This window comes from Anas platyrhynchos, chromosome 30 (assembly GCF_047663525.1).
Source record: "Anas platyrhynchos isolate ZD024472 breed Pekin duck chromosome 30, IASCAAS_PekinDuck_T2T, whole genome shotgun sequence".
NCBI classification, from domain to species: Eukaryota; Metazoa; Chordata; class Aves; order Anseriformes; family Anatidae; genus Anas; species Anas platyrhynchos.
Window position 1 is genome coordinate 4,957,951 of NC_092616.1, and position 12,532 is coordinate 4,970,482.

At 46.9% G+C, this 12,532-nt stretch overlaps 2 protein-coding genes across 2 annotated transcripts in view; both read left to right on the forward strand.

Annotated features, from left to right (window-relative positions):
- Positions 1-12,532, forward strand: part of LOC119712973 (uncharacterized) — a 672,213-nt gene that overhangs the window by 207,270 nt on the left and 452,411 nt on the right. The gene's annotated exons all lie outside the window — the stretch shown is intronic.
- On the forward strand, positions 6,949-7,899 carry LOC113840837 (olfactory receptor 14C36-like). The gene has a single exon (XM_038175401.2). The coding sequence runs from the start codon at positions 6,964-6,966 to the stop codon at positions 7,897-7,899; it is 936 nt and encodes a 311-aa protein (XP_038031329.1). The 5' UTR covers positions 6,949-6,963.

Sequence of the window (12,532 nt, forward strand, 5' to 3'; positions counted from 1 at the left end):
CACATAATCCACCCCGTGACTATAGTCACTCAAGCTTCACGACAGTTGGAATATGTCAGGGACATCACATACATTCTCGGATTGAGGTTTACCGAGTGTATGTACATTGTGTAGTGATGCTAAACGTTTCATCATAAACCAGAGTTTAGCATACAAACTAATTGTCAGTATAAAACATAATACAGTATTAGCAGAACAATAACAGGGTGAAGCATTTTGTTGAAGATTCCCTTGGCAGCTGGCGATCATCCAAACAAAGTGTCCCACCAACGGTGTCTCTCATCTCTCTTCACTCTTTCCATTACTCGATGTATTTCTTGTGCATCATGGTGGACAGTAATCAGAGTCTTTTGTCCATTTTCTCGGACTTGTGTCATCAGCTGCTTCAGGTCCTCATGTACCAGCAATTTCTTCACCAAGGTGAGGTTCATTCCAATAGGAGTAGGCAGCAGTTCATGAAGCAGAATATAATTAGATGCAATAAGTTGATAAGAAGTGACAGGAACTGAGTATTTAAAATCACATCCTAGAATTTTGGTAAAATTGCAAACACAAACATTAGAGTGATTACTGGTATCTACAACTATAGAATCACAATGAGTTCTCATACAAACACAACCTTTCCCAATATATATAAGTACAATTTCAAGGGTTTCATTAGGATGTATCTCAAAGTGGCAAATATTTTGCTCAGTGTCAAGACAAATGTCTTGAGATTCCAGCGTATTACTTTATGCATTTACATCAATTGTTTGCCACTTTCCTCCCTTTTGATGGGCCCATACTTTATGCTCTTTAGGATAAAGTGTAGTTCCACTATGATTGAGTCCTAATGCAATGATTGGATATACATTGTATACGGTGGCATTACTTATAGTAAGTATAAAGGCAACAATTTGATCATTTTAATGGGTAAAGTTGACTAATTGCCACCAAGCTTGAAATTCTTTTTCAAATTCTGAAGCATTATCCCAAATCAATTTTCAAATTTCAGTGGGCAAAGTTCCTCCTTCTCCCTCTCTAATAATAGCTGCTGCTACAGATTGTATCCATAACTGTGCTTGGATACAGCTCAAGGCAAGGGAGGTATTGCCTTGGGCTTTTCCAAGGGTATTTACAATTAATTGATGATCATTTTCCTCAAGCCAATAAGGATGATTTTATTGGTTGTTCCAATTTCCTTAGGTCATCTGTAGTAGCAGTTATTCTACTCATTAAGACCTCAGCATCAATGTTTTTTAATATACCTAATCCTGTTCCCAATAACCTAGTTGCATCCTGTGGCCCTTTTTTAGGGACCAACTAGGGTTAAAGACAATTTGTTGTTGTCCCACATTTTTAATTATGTAAGGACCTGTGTTGAAGATGGAAGGAGTTAGACCAATGGGAGGCTGAGTCGGTTCATTTTCAAATATCTGCAGGGGCAGAGGCTTCTTATCCTTTGACCATGAATTCAAATAGTAATTCTGTGCCTCTGTAACCCCAAAGACAGCACACAATTATAAGTTTGGTGAAAGTAAAATTGTACCAGCAATCAAAATTTGGTTCAGTTATTTTAGTTATTTGGCAACCAATTTGTATTGTTTGTCCAGACATGGCTTAAAGTTCAGCCATTCTTAGAGAATCATTACAACTCCATTCATCTTTTGAAAATATTTTGTTTCCATGTAGAACTAAAGTAGAGAGATTTAGGTCCTTTCTGTTTTGAGATGTTCCAGTGACTGTGCTATACTGTGACAATACATGGTTAAATGCCACGGTGAAACACCTCAGCTCCATGCACAGCCACAGTAGCTAAGTTTCCTTTAAGGTCTGTAATTGCATCAAGGTCAGGGTAAAGCATAGCATCATTAATCCAAACTGTTGATTCGTCATCTTCCAGCTGTCCATATACAGTTCGCTCAGGGTTCCTGTGAACACAAAAGAAAATAAAATATGCTCGGTTGTATTCAACCGGCAGGGTTAGAAAGAGGGTGAAATAGCAATCTTTGATTTCCCATGCGTAGAAATATTTGGGAGTAGTTAGCACTATTGCTACTGTTAGAAACACAGAGGGCTTTCACTATCTCTGCCATGTTTGGAACTGTGGCAGTCAAAGGTGTAGTGTTAGCGTTCAGCTGTCTGTAATCCACTGTAAAATGCCATTGCCTGGTTGGTTTCTTTACCGGCCACACTGGTGAATTGTAAGGTGAATTGGTCCTTTTAATAATGTCTCTTTTTTCCAATTCTGTTACCACCCCGTCAATCCCCATAAGTGCTGCTGCTGACAACAGATATTGCCGATCATTAATGATTTTAGCAGGGGATGAGGGTATGGATGTTTGTAACAGACTCAGTCTCATGGTGCCTGAAACCCTTTGATGTGTCGCGAAACTCCACACAGTTCCATCAGGGAGTTTTCACATACAACCATGCAGTATGTCAAATCCTAAAATATTAGTATATGCAGCACCAACTAATACTTCTACCCTGGTTAATTTTTGTTCCTCTGGCAACCAGAGTGAAATTTTTGCAGTGGGGCATTGTTTTTCCACACCATTGATTCCCGTGAATTTAACCCTGCGTTGACCAGGTGTTATGCTCAGGGTTTGTGCTGTTGCATGTGTAATTACTGACATTTGGGTCCTGGTTTCAATAAGAAAATTTACCAATATTTTTGGGGGTTCAACAGGAATGGCAATGATAGGGTCAATATGTTCATTAGAGAGCCATTGAATTGTTAATACCTGCCGAGCAGGGTGGCTCATTGCCCTCCCCGGGGATAAGAGTTTTTTTGCTGACACAACTCGCCTCGTTCCCTATTAGGTTTCAATCTCTCTTTGAATTTGGGATATCTGGGATTTTTAGTGTGGATTTGGCGGACTCGCCGAGAGTGGTCTTGGGATTTAATACTGGATGAATTAATCCAGCCCATTCGGTGTCCGTACTTATCTATGTCTTGTACCAATTCACTCCAGGTGGGAATAGGGGAGTTAGGATTTTGCCTACAACCACTATCATCATCCCTACAAGCAGCTAGTATATGATCTTGGGTGTTTGCTACAAACATCTTAAGACAATCAGGGAGTCCACGGATGAGAGGGGTTAACCGAATTGGATCAATAGGAGCTAACATCGGGGATTTCCTAAATTCATCTCTTTCATATATCGCCTGAATGCAGGCTGCTTTCTGTACTGCTACAGCCAGGTCAGCTCCTGGTGTGGTGGTTAAAGATACTCCAGGTCTCCAAAAGCCTCCTACCTCTTCCTCACTCAACATCATTCGATCTCCTCCTTTAAGAGAAACTCGACACACATACTCAACTTCTGATTCCCCTGATCGCCTTGAGAACTTCTCCTGTATTTTAACCAACTCTGCTGGTGGCAATGGAATCGTTCGCACAGTAGTGCGAATTTCATCATTATCATCAACAGTAGTCTCAGTCTTAACCAAAGGTCTCAAGGAAATGGATTGGGGTTCAGAATCAGAAATCTCTTCAACGCCATCATCACTGTCAGACCAGAAATCACTGTCCCAGCTTTCAGGTTCTGCACTATGCAGCACTCCACGAATCTGCTTGACCGGAGCACAAGGCTGTACTTTATTTAACAGATGACTAACCCTCTCCAGCATTTGTTTAAGATGATTATTCTCACTCACAAGTTTATCATTTTCAGTCACAAGTTTGTCATTCTCAATGGAAAGTTTATTATTTTCATCCAAAAGTTTATCCACTCTGATTCCTAATGTTTTTCCCGTCTCCCTTTCAAAGGCCAATGATGACTTCAATATTTCATTCTCTGATTTCAAAGCTGTATGTTCCGCATCAGAGATCAATTTGGGAGCAGGAGTTTCCTTAGCTTTTTGCCGAGCACAAGACAAACAATCTCCTAACACAGCATAAATCGCACCTTTACCCTTTCTTTGACCAATCTTTCGTGAAGCCTGACACGGCTCAATGTGCTCTACCACTTTCTCCTCATCTTTCCAAAACTTTTGGGAAAACTCCTTCCCTGCCTGGGAAGGGGCACATTTATATTTTTGCAGTAGTTTATCCATAGCAATCCTGCCGACTACGCCAATTTTACTGTCGCGTTAAAGGGGTGTAGCTGATTAACCGTCACGGGCCCGTTTGGATTCAGAGTACTGAACCAGTCGGACATTCACCAAAACTGGGGGTCCGTTCGGACAATCACCAAAAACGTAATAACCGCCTGGGGGTCCACTCAGACATTCACCAAAAACGTATTAACCACCTGGGGGTCCGTTCAGACATTCACCAACAATGCATTAACCGTCTGGGGGTCTGGTTAGATTCAGAACACTGAATTATCACGGATAATCACCCTCACCCAAGTCGCATTAATGAAAGCTATCACAATGCAATCAAGTATGGTTTATTACAGCAACAGATAATCAGGTTCTTTTGGATTGCCGGTGATAGTGACTGTCTGCAAAAGCAAGCTAGTATGCATGAAATACACAGGCGTTATAGATGTTATAGATGTGACAGGTGTTATAGGTGTTGCAGATGTTATAGGTGTTATAGGTGTTACAGATGTTATAGATGTTATAGATGGTATAGATGTTACGGGTGCTACAGGTGTTATAGGTGTTATGGGTGCACAGCCTAGAAATAAACGCGTTGAAAGGATCAAAGACTCTATATAGAGATTTATAAGCAAATATTCAGATCTCACCCAAAGGCGTCCCAATGGGGGGGGAAGAGAGGCTCAGCCCGTCGACTGATCCCAGGAGTCAGGAGGTCCTAAGGATGTTGTATGTCCTCGGGATGGTATCTCCCCTGACGATGGTATCTTCCCTAACATCCCCTCTCTCTTGGGCCAATTTATATTATTTTCTATCTTTTAGGTGGAGCTTGAGTGGCTCTAGTCAAGCATATCTTAGTTATGATTGGTGTAAAGTTTTCCCGTCTCCGTTTAAAGTAATAGGCTCCGAGAAATTCAGAGCGCATGCTCAGTGAGGGGTGGTCGCACCTTGGAGGCGGGTAGCTTTTGGGATGGAGGTGTGTTTTGGTATTATAATGATATTATAATGAGCAAAAAGTACACTAGGGTACAGCATTTGTCAAAACATGACAGGTCTTTGGCTTAGGGTGGCAAAAAGTGCAGCTTTGTGCACAAGAACAATTGAGGCCCCACCTGATTACAGAGCCTAGCCGTGGTGTCTCCACTCCACTCCACGCTCCGTGGTGTTCCTTAGAGCTAGCACACCAAGTTTCCCCAGCGCGATAGCATCTAAGGTTGGGAGCCTAGGGAATGCTCAGATAATGCAGTTATGCCCTACCCTGAAAGCCTCTTCAATGCTGTACCTTTTCCTTAAAAGTGTGAATGTTAGTTTTATTTTCCTAGTTACTTCAGGCATTTACACCACAGGTGTATCCAAGGGGACTTTGCAAGAGGAAAGTTAAGGTAGGAGTTAGCTGCTTCAGGCTCAGCATTTCTGCTGAGTTTCTGCATTCTTTTGTTTGTTTGTTTGTTTGTCTTAGTGGGAATAGAAATCAATGCTGTTATTTCAAAGAGAAGTCTAACAGTACTAAGACTCCACAAGGCGCACTACAAGGACTACAAGAAATCCCTTTCCTGTGCCTCAGCCCATAGAAAACTCCACCACTACCCGTGCAGTGTCAGCAGGGTCTGTGTGACCTGGGCTCTAGGACGTGCTCTCAGCGAGCTGCCCCTGGGCAGAGCCCTGCTGCCAGGAGGTGTCTGCAGGGCAGAGCTGAGCACCCAGCGGGTGGGATGGGGGCTGTGAGCTGCAGGCAGGAGGCGTGGGGACAGAGACCCAGCTGCAGGCAGGGACAGCTGCAGGCAGCAGAGCCATGGGCAGGGAGTGAGAGGTAGCTGCTCCCAGGAACTTCATGGTAGGGGAGATTTCGGCACCTTCCTTACATCCACGTAGTGCAGATGACTTACCCAGAGCAACTGCGTGGTCTCTGCTCAAATCCAGCAGAGCCTCTGCCCCCAAATCATTGGGTCTCTGACTGTGTTGTCCCTTAGCAGCAGGACCCTCAGAGGAAGAGAACCCCCAGGTGCCCATCTCTCACTCCCATTCTTGCCTCCAAAAGCTGGAACACTGGGGCATTTCTCTGTGTTTCCCCTCCCATCCATCCTGCCCTTAGTATTCCCCCCATACTCTCTTGGCAGTGGGAGTAAAGCCAAAATCTCAAACACCAGAATACTGAGTCCTGCTGTGGAGGTGCATCCCTGGGAGCAAAGTTACCATCTGTTCTAGCCAAAATGGCTTTGGACACTGTGGTGCGTAGGGCTGGGAAATGAGCTAGCTTTGTTCAGGTCACTCTGTTTTAAGGACAGCCAGTGCTGTCCCTGGGTTATTCTCTGAGAAACATCTCAAATAACTTTCTTCAGACGACAGGATCTTTTGTGAAGCTGTTTTATTCTGGATTGCAATGGCGGGCATCTTGTCAATTAGGAGCATATTTTACTAAACAAATCCTAACCTTTTATTCCCTATTCCTTGATCCCTGATCATCTCCCCTGTTTCTTCATTGGCTGAGTACTACAGGTCCACAAGCTACTTGACGATCCTCTATACCATATATGTACAATTTTTCTTTTTTTCAACCCTTTAATTTCTCCTTTCTTATGTTTTGAGAACTTGTGATCTTTGTTTTAATGTTCTATCACTGCTCATCCTGTTTTTTCTCAAGCTTCTACCGTATTTTGGAACAGTGAGGCCTTCTACTGTCCACTTCTCTACTTAGCATTCCTCCTTATTATGACTACACAACTACCTTGGAATACAGAAAAGTAATTCACTACTGCAAAAACACAACTTTGTTTCTTACAATTTTGCTGGAGGATGATAAACAGACCCCACTGTCTTACAGGTGTATTGCATGTGCACTAAACTATGGATTTCAGAACATGTTAAGACCTTTCATAGGTACCAAGTTCATGTCCCTTGGTCTTTCGATAGACCCTGAGTCCAAGAGGCATCAGATGACCAACAGCAGCTCCATCAGCGAGTTCCTCCTGCTGGCATTCCCAGACACAAGGGAGCTGCAGCTCCTGCACTTCGCGCTCTTCCTGGGCATCTACCTGGCTGCCCTCCTGGGCAACGGCCTCATCCTCACTGCTATAGCCTGCGACCACCACCTCCACACCCCCATGTACTTCTTCCTCCTCAACCTCGCCCTCCTCGACCTGGGCTGCATCTCCACCACTCTCCCCAAAGCCATGGCCAATTCCATTTGGGACACCAGGGCGATTTTCTATGCAGGATGCATTGCACAGGTCTTTTTCTTCTTCTTTTTCTTTTCAGCAGAGTATTCTCTTCTTACTCTCATGTCCTATGACCGCTACGTTGCCATCTGCAAGCCCCTGCACTACGGGCGCCTCCTGGGCAGCAGAGCTTGTGCCCAGATGGCAGCAGCTGCCTGGGGCAGTGGGGTTCTTTATGCTCTGTTGCACACTGCCAATACATTTTCCCTGCCCCTCTGCCAAGGCAATGCTGTGGACCAGTTCTTCTGTGAAATCCCCTCCATCCTCAAGCTCTCCTGCACAGACTCCTACCTCAGGGAAATTGGGCTTCTCACATTTAGTGGTTTTCTGTTTTTAGGGTGTTTTGTTTTCATTCTTTTCTCCTACGTGCAGATCCTCAGGGCTGTGCTGAGAATGCCCTCTAAGCAAGGCCGGCACAAAGCCTTTTCCACATGCCTCCCTCACCTGGCTGTGGTCTCCCTTTTTCTCAGCACAGGCATGTTTGCCTACCTGAAGCCCCCCTCCATCTCCTCACCATCCCTGAACCTGGTGATGACTGTCCTGTACTCGGTGATGCCCCCAGCAGTGAACCCCCTCATCTACAGCATGAGGAACCAGGAGCTCATGAATGCCATTAGGAAAGTGATATCATGGAGATATTTAAGGATGTGCTGAGGAAACTGACTGGACCTTTTTGCAGCTATAAACTGCTTCTTTTCTTTTTCAGGTAAATTGCAGTTTATGTAATGATAGGGCAAGCTGTCTTAACTTCTGGATGGATTTAATTTGTTTTGTTTTTAATTTCCCCTTGTGATATTGTTTTCCACAAAGAAATGCTGTTCTTCATCCCCTTGTACCAACATATCTTTTGTGACCCTGAGGCTTTGCATAAATGAGGAGCCAGACTCTCTGTGTATTTAAACAAAATAGATGAAGCCACAACTTCTTTGTCTGAGACCCACTCTCAGCTGATCAGGAAGTAATGGGACTGGCAAACCCTTTCTGGCTGCAGCAGCTCGGGCCTGGCTGCCCTGGCCCTGGCAAAGCAGGAGCTGCCTGAGAAACCCCAGGGATGGCACGGAGGGGCTGCAGGCCTCTGAGGATCTGCTGCTGAAGAGAGCAGGGGACACAGCAGGGGACACTGACCTCTGTATGCTTCTGCCTCGGATGTTCCCCTCTGTGGTGCTGAGCCCTCTGTGCTCCCAGGAGCTGCTATGCCCTTTAGAGGGGCTGTGGCTGTGGTGGCAGTGCCCAGAGCCCTGCAGCAACCTGCTGTGGGCACTGTCTTGGGGTCACCCCAGCCTGGGCTGCTGTGCTGGGCTGGGATGAGGGCAGGGAGGTGGCCAGGGGATAGGGAAGTGGGAGAATTGGGGGGAAGCTTGGAAAGTCTGGAATAGCCGTTTGGCCATTGCTCACATCTCTGCCCACCAAGGGCATATGAGAGGCTGCTGTCCCTCACAGCCCTGCCTGTAATCTCTCCCTCCTCACACTGTGCTCTGTCATATCCGGCATTTTCCCATGCCTTGTCCCACAGGCTCCCACCCCATGTCCAGCTGGCATCACTGCAGGGCAGCCCTCCCCAGGGGCCCAGGCATCTGCCTTCAGCTTCCACAGCTGCTGCTCTTGATGGCCTCCTGAGGCCTGCCTGCTCCTGGCCCATCACAGTGTTGTGAGGAGGTGACCTCAGCAGCAGCAGCCCAGCCATGGTGGACAGAGCTGTCCCCTGCCTGAGCTGCCGCCTGTGTCCCGTGGGGTTTGTGATGCACTCGATGACATCGCTGTGTCTGCCTGCCTGCCACCAGGCAGTCAGGTCACTGCAGTAGGAATGGCATCACAACCAACCTCCCAGCCGTGTCACTGGGACCTTCCTCCACCTCTCCCCTCTCCCCAGCTCCCAGCACTGCTGGGTTGGTTTCCTGACAGTTCAGGTGATGTAAAATCCTAGAATCCCAGCCACTCGCCCGTCTCTCTCCCAGTTATCTGTGTGTACACATGTAACTCTGTATATAAATTTACCTTTACTTGCACATATAGCTGTAGTTACAGCTGTAGCTATACAAATATATCCACAAAGAACTGGTTGGTGACCTGCTACGGCACTTGGATGTGCACAAATCGATGGGGCCGGATGGGATCCACCCAAGGGTACTGAGAGAACTGGCAGAGGAGCTGGCCAAGCCCCTATCCATCATTTATCAGCAGTCCTGGCTATCGGGGGAGGTCCCAGCTGACTGGCGGCTAACAAATGTGACACCCATCACATGAGAAGGGCCGGAGGGCAGACCCGGGAAACTACAGGCCTGTCAGTTTGACCTCAGTACCAGAGAAGCTCATGGAGCAGATCCTCTTGAGAGTCATCATGCAGCACTTGCGGGGCAAGCAGGCGATCAGGCCCAGTCAGCATGGGTTTATGGAAGGCAGATCCTGCTTGACAAACCTGATCTCCTTCTATGACAAAGTGACGCGCTGGGTGGACGAGGGAAAGGCTGTGGATGTGGTCTACCTTGACTTCAGCAAGGCTTTTGACACCGTCTCCCACAGCATTCTCCTCAAGAAACTGGCTGCTCTTGGCTTGGACTGGCGCACGCTTCGTTGGGTTAGAAACTGGCTGGATAGCCGGGCCCAAAGAGTTGTGGTAAATGGAGTCAAGTCCAGTTGGAGGCCAGTCACTAGTGGTGTCCCCCAGGGCTCGGTGCTGGGGCCGGTCCTCTTTAATATGTTCATCGATGATCTGGACGAGGGCATTGAGTGCACCCTCAGTAAGTTTGCAGATGACACCAAGCTATGCGCATGTGTCGATCTGCTCGAGGGTAGGAAGGCTCTGCAGGAGGATCTGGATAGGCTGCACCGATGGGCTGAGGTCAAATGCATGAAGTTGAACAAGGCCAAGTGCCGGGTCCTGCACCTGGGGCGCAATAACCCCAAGCTGAGCTACAGGCTGGGAGAGGAGTGGTTGGAGAGCTGCCAGGCAGAGAAGGACCTGGGAGTGATGGTGGACAGTCGGCTGAATATGAGCCAGCAGTGTGCTCAGGTGGCCAAGAAGGCCAACGGCATCCTGGCTTGCATAAGAAACAGTGTGACCAGCAGGGCTAGGGAGGTGATCGTCCCCCTGGACTCGGCTCTGGTGAGGCCGCACCTCGAGTACTGTGTTCAGTTTTGGGCCCCTCGCTGCAAGAAGGACATCGAAGTGCTTGAGCTGGTCCAGAGAAGGGCGACGAAGCTGGTGAGGGGCCTGGAGAACAAGTCCTACGAGGAGCGGCTGAAGGAGCTGGGCTTGTTCAGCCTGGAGAAGAGGAGGCTCAGGGGCGACCTTATCGCTCTCTACAGATACCTTAAAGGAGGCTGTAGTGAGGTGGGGGTTGGTCTGTTCTCCCACGTGCCTGGTGACAGGATGAGGGGGAATGGGCTTAAGTTGCACCAGGGGAGTTTTAGGTTAGATGTTAAGAAGAACTACTTTAGCGAAAGGGTTGTTAGACACTGGAACAGGCTACCCAGGGAGGTGGTGGAGTCACCATCCCTGGAAGTCTTTAAAAGACATTTAGATGTTGAACTTAGTGATATGGTTTAGTGGAGGACTTGTTAGTGTTAGGTCAGAGGTTGGACACGATGATCTTGAGGTCTCTTCCAACCTAGAAATTCTGTGATTCTGTGATTCTGTGATATTTCACTATACAGACAGAAAGATGTGAATATTCCCATCAAGAAAGGCAGATAATACAAATATGTATATATATATATTTATATATATATTTATATATATATGTATGTATGTATGTATGTATGTATGTATGTATGTATATATATTTTCCCCTGTATTTGCATTGCCAGAATTTCTCCTATGCACTGCACTTCATCTCCTCAGTCTTTGAGGTATTTCCACCTGGCCTTACGAAACAGACCATGCTGGAAATCCCCTTTCCAGCAGAGTGTGTGCATGTGCATTTTCTGCTCTTCTGCAGAGTTCCCCTCCACTTGCTCTTGCTCTTTGGTCATTCAGATACTTCTCATATACACAGTTGCTTCTAGGGAGTTTGGGGAGGTTGAGCTTGCCTGTATTTCAGTAGTCCCTTTCATCATCCCTGTAGCCAATTCTATATTTCTCTTTTACCGTTTCTTATATCTGTGTCAAAAATTTCTTGTACAGTCATCCCTTGTGGATGGTACACCTCATTGGAGGCAAGTTAGAGTTGACTCACAGTAGTGGACTGTGGTTTTTGTTTGGTTACTTCTTTTATTTTTGTTGGTGTTTGTTTCTTTTTAATATACATTTTTTGTAAATATTAAAAGAAAAAGACACCCACACACATAAATAACAACAAAAAACTATGTGCAGCCAGATGTCTGAGGAAGAGAGGTGGGAGTTGGTGCAAAAATCATAGAATCATAGTATATCCCAAGTTGGGCAGGACTCATAAGGATCACAGAATCATAGAATCACAGAATTTCTAGTTTGGAAGAGACCTCAAGATCATCGATTCCAACCTCTGACCTAACGCTAACAGTCCCCACTAAACCATATCCCTAAGCTCTACATCTAAACGTCTTTTATAGACTTCCAGGGATGGTGACTCCACCACTTCCCCTCCACTACTCAAGGTGAGGCCCCAGCCGTGCAAGGTAGAGCGGGACAATCATCTCCCTCAACTGACTAGCAATGCCATGCTTGATGCACCCCAGGATATGGTTGGCCCTCCTGGCTGCCAGGGCACACTACTGGCTCATATTCAGCTTGCTATCAACCAAAACCCCCAGATCCCTCTCTGCAGGGCTGTTCTCCAGTGTCTCGTCACCCAAGGAACAGAGTTCCCCTGAAGGAGAGCAGTACAAGGGGAAGGGTTTCTGGCACACTCCTGAGAGGCCTGTGGGAGCTGCAAGCCACACCAGTCTCTGAGACTAGACAACTTTCCACCATGATCCAGATCCCAAAGATGCACCAGCTCCCAGGGAAACATGGCCCTGATTTGTCCCCCATCATGAGGACACATTGAGCCATGCCCAGACAAGCCCTAGGGCTCAGGAAAGCCCTAGCATGAGGACCCAGGAGTCCTGACTGCCGCATTGTTCCCTAAGTCCAGCAGGACTCTCAGGCTGGGCTCCCACAGCAGCCACCAGCCCTGTCCAGCCTGCCCCACAGCCCAGGACTTGCACCTTTGGACAGCTGACAGCCCCTTTGTCACCCCTTGAGAAGCAGCTCCCAACATCCTTACCTTTCGAGGAGAGCTGCAGGAGCCCTGAGAACATGGCAGTAAGGGTGGAAGTAATGGTCACTCTCCAGGAACCCTTCATGCTGCTGGCCCTCAGCTCAGGA

Bases quoted from the DNA above. Each gene is read 5' to 3' on its own strand.
- LOC113840837 (XM_038175401.2), top strand. From the start codon at position 6,964: ATGACCAACAGCAGCTCCATCAGCGAGTTCCTCCTGCTGGCATTCCCA.